The sequence below is a fragment of the Helianthus annuus genome, chromosome 12 (assembly GCF_002127325.2).
Source record: "Helianthus annuus cultivar XRQ/B chromosome 12, HanXRQr2.0-SUNRISE, whole genome shotgun sequence".
Taxonomy (NCBI): Eukaryota; Viridiplantae; Streptophyta; class Magnoliopsida; order Asterales; family Asteraceae; genus Helianthus; species Helianthus annuus.
Window position 1 is genome coordinate 4,999,255 of NC_035444.2, and position 4,396 is coordinate 5,003,650.

The 4,396-nt window shown below is 40.2% G+C and overlaps 1 protein-coding gene across 1 annotated transcript; it reads left to right on the forward strand.

The window, feature by feature from the left end:
* The first annotated feature begins 2,517 nt into the window (after window positions 1–2,517).
* On the forward strand, window positions 2,518–3,387 carry LOC110892311. The gene has a single exon (XM_022139484.1). It carries the CDS (start codon window positions 2,518–2,520, stop codon window positions 3,385–3,387), a length of 870 nt encoding a protein of 289 aa, XP_021995176.1.
* The last annotated feature ends 1,009 nt before the right edge of the window (window positions 3,388–4,396 follow it).

The following is a 4,396-nucleotide window of genomic DNA, read 5'->3' on the forward strand; positions in this document are numbered from 1 at the left end:
TGGTCTTGCATTGGTGTTACCACCCGGTAGCTCTTGAGCGGGGAAAAAGGTTCCTCGGGTTTGGAATTGATTTGGGTGGAGGTTTTGGTTTGGGTTAAATTCTTGGTTGGAATTGTGGTTCGCCATTGAATCGGTTTCAATGGTCGGTGTGAGTGGTGGTGTTCGGTTGGTTTGATTAGAAGCAAGAGTTGCTTCTAACCGGCTTGCTAAGTTTCTTCTTGCGAGTCTTTCAATTTCCGGTTCGTAGACTAGAGGTGAAGTCCTCCCGGAATTTCGTGTACGCATGCACTACCTGTAACCTGCACAAGTAACACACCCCGCGTAACAAGGAAAAAGACAATACAAAAAGATAGCAAAACAAATTAAACAGTTAATCACACAACTTCAACAATATCCAAACACAAAGCGCACGCACTCCCCGGCAGCGGCGCCAAAATTTGATCGGAGTGTCGCGCTCCGGTCAAAGATAATATTTATATGCCCTAATTACCCTTAACAAATAGCTAGTGGTAGCAAGGGGTCGAACCACGAAGAGTATGTGGTTTGTGTGCGGATTTGATTGAATTATGAATAGTTGTCACTTTTATGAAGCTTGCTATATTGTTTTTGTATATTTTTGCTTGATTGAAAGATGTGAATTGAAATTACTAAAGCGATTAACTAAATTAACTACTAAATGCAAGAAGTGAAAATTATTGTTTAAACAATAATAAGAAAACAAGGCTCACACCCGGTTTCAACAATTGCAAGACTTAGGGTTACTATGTATTTTAATTAGCTTTACTTGAAATAGTTCGTTAACGGGTCGCAATCACAAAGCTTAGGTGTCAATCGCTATCAACGTCGTAAACAACGGACCATGATACACTTCGTTACTTTGGACTAACAAATCCTACCAAAAGACAAAGCATAAATACGTGCATTCATTTCACAAAGTCAAATTTAATCATTCACTCGACAGTTTGCAAATTCAATACCAACGTAGGACAATTGTCTAAGATTCAAACGCAATTCAAGTTGTCACAAAACAATCAACAAAACATAATAAACCCTAAATCTTACAAAAGTCTACACCGGGGTGACACCTCCAAGAAATTAGCCAAGCATGATCGAAGAAACTTGATCACCGGATGTTGGAAGCGTGAATTGGATCATCATGAAGCTTGAAGGTGAATTGATGGATGAGGATTAGGGTTTTAGGTGAGTGATTATGGTGGATGGACGAATGGTTGAATGAGTGTAATGGTGATGAGCTAGGGTTTGGAATTGGATGATGATTCGGGTTGTTGAGAAGATGGAATCTTGATTGGAGATGAAGTGGTGATGAAGGATGGATGATAATTGGCTCCAAGAATGTCTTTCCAACTCAAAATGAAGTGTAACTCCCGAATTGATGGCCAACAACCCCATTTGACTCGTTCTAAACCCCCAAACACATAAGTTCGCGATCAGACAATTGATGAGCCGTCGCCGACGGCCTGAAGCCCCGTCGGCGACGGTGCCTACTTGTTTACTTTTGGCCTACGGCCTAACTTCCTGTCTACGGACATTTTTAGGCGACGGAGATATATGAAAACCGTCGGCGACGGCCCAATTGGGCGTCGGCGACGGTGCTTGGGTGTTTATCTTTCTGTTTTTTCGCATTCCTTGCTCCCGGTTGACCCGTGTCGCTTCCCGGTGGTTCCGTTTTCGCTCCGGTGACCCGTAAAGCTCCCGAAAGCTCCTTAAACTCCAATAAACCTGCAAAACACAAATCTAATTAGGAGTAGGCAATTCGGAACTAAAACTTATGTAAAATCATCAAGTTAAACGATTACAAGCACCGGTTTTCAACCACGTATCATCCGCCGATCCACTTGCTTTGAAAACTAGCCGTTGTTAAACGGCATTCTTTAATAAAAAAAAAATTCCTTTTTCTATAAAATCACCTATTTTCACCATTATTTCCCCACTTTCAACCCAAAACCCTCTCACTTTTATACCATTTTCTCCCCACTTTTATAAAAAGAAAATATCTTTTCATCCACAATGGCTTCTAATCCTTGGTGGCCCTCGTCTTCGGATGACGAAAAGGAGATGTTTTTCGCAAACGCTGTGCTACGGGCGGGACAGATTCTAATTGAAGAGGAAGAGGAAGACTTCTCGTCTGAAAATGTTATTACCAGACGAATACGGATTAACAGAGACCGCCAAGGTTTTTCATTACAAAATTTCATTATCCTTATTTTTTTAACTCGTATTTATATATTTTATACGACAGGAGCGCACGAGAAATTGGTGAACGATTATTTTTCGGATGAACCACTTTACAACGCCGACATTTTCAGGCGCAGGTTCCGAATGAGTCGCCGCTTATTCACACGGATTGCATATGATTTGGCGGGGCTAGACCCGTTTTTCACGCAACGACCTGATGCTCGAAATTATGAAGGGTTCATCACGTTACAAAAGTGTACTGCGGCCATTCGCCAACTGGCGTACGGGACAGTGGCCGACGCTTTGGACGAGTACTTACAGATGTCGGCAAGAACTACGCAGGAATGTTTGTATCGGTTTTGCCATAATGTGGTGAAATTGTATAGCAAAAAATATTTGCGGAAACTAAACGCGTATGATGTTCAACAGTTGTACCAAGCTCATGAAGCAAGGCACGGGTTTTCGGGAATGCTTGGTAGCATTGATTGTATGCATTGGGGGTGGCATAATTGCCCGACTGCGTGGCGCGGCCAATATACGCGAGGTGATCACGGCTATCCAACCGTGATACTTGAAGCCGTGGCATCACAAGATTTGTGGATATGGCATTCTTTCTTTGGTCTCCCTGGTTCACTCAACGACCTCAACGTGTTATACCAATCGGCGATCTTTACCGATGTCGTTAATGGAACCGGTCCGGACACACGTTTTACAGTTTCTGGGGTTGAGTATAGACGTGGGTATTATCTTGCTGACGGGATATATCCGTCTTGGTCTACAATTGTAAAGACTATTCCATATCCCGAGGACGAAAAAAGGAAAAAGTTCGCCAAGCGTCAAGAAGCTGCAAGAAAAGACATCGAACGTGCTTTTGGTGTCTTACAAAAAAAATGGGCCATCCTTGCACATTCGGCACGTGCGTTCACACCGAAAACGAGCGTGCTTTGTATGTACGCTTGCATTTTGCTCCATAACATGATTATTGAAGACGAAGGTCGGGCGATTTGTGAGTATGATGAGAATGCATCTTACGGGAACACTGTCCCGGTTGATCCGCCACAACAGGATTTAAACTCGTTCTCGCTAACAAACGACTTCACGCATGCAAACCTTCAACAAGATTTGGTAGAACATATTTGGAACAACGTTAACATCGTGGACGGTGACGGAGACGAAGACGAAGACGAGTAGTGTAATTGTTTTAAATTTTTAAATCTAGTCTTTTTTTTACAAATTTTAGGTAGCGTAATTTTTTTTTTAGGTTATGTAATTTTTATTTATGTTATGTAATGGATTTTATTATCTTCCTTTATGTCTTATTTTTATTTAAATGTTGAATAGTTTTTGTAAAGTTAAACAAATAAAAAATAAACAATAAAACTTAAACAAATAAAAGTTAAACAAATAAAATGAATTAAACAATAAAAAAATATGTGGTGAGGCCCCATCCTCCATCCCCCTCCATCCTTCATGATGGCTCATCCCCCGCTAGCCGCCTACGTGACGCTTACGTGAAGGCTCATCCCGTGGGAATGAGCCGAACCATACCTTCTAGTCTTACTAACTCTTTCTTGTTGATCTTGTTTGGGAAATGCCAATGACTATGACCATATATGCGTTGTCAATAACTAGATGGCCAATGCCTACATACAATCATTGCCATTATATCTCATCTCATGGTCCTTAACTAACTTACCAACGAGTGGTGTGAGATTGAGATCGAGATTGGGGACAAGTCATATTTAAGGAAAGACAAAAATCAACAAACTTTTCTTCTAAAGTTATTATGTTCTCGTTTTGAAATTATCTATATATCAATTCATAACATCGAGAGAAATAGTGATTTTTTTTATTTTTTTTTGGTTTTGTCTTTTGTGTGTATGTTTGTAATAAAACTTTCATTTTTTTATAATTTTGCCACAAAAATTAAATGAGTTTATTTTTTTTACTTTTGTTTTACGTTTTTTCTCGGATTTGGTCGAAGTTCGGTTGGTACTTAGCACTGTGTTTGGTGGTCACATTTGGTCCCTTACGTTTTTTTACCTCCTCGACTTTCTAATACGTATTGGTATAAATTCTATTTTGACTACATTTTATGTCATGTGAGTCACTTGGTGCTAGAAACTTGTGTTTTATTTTATGTTTTTCCCGGTTTTGATCGTCGTTTGGTTGCTACTTAACATGGTTTTATATCTCCCTA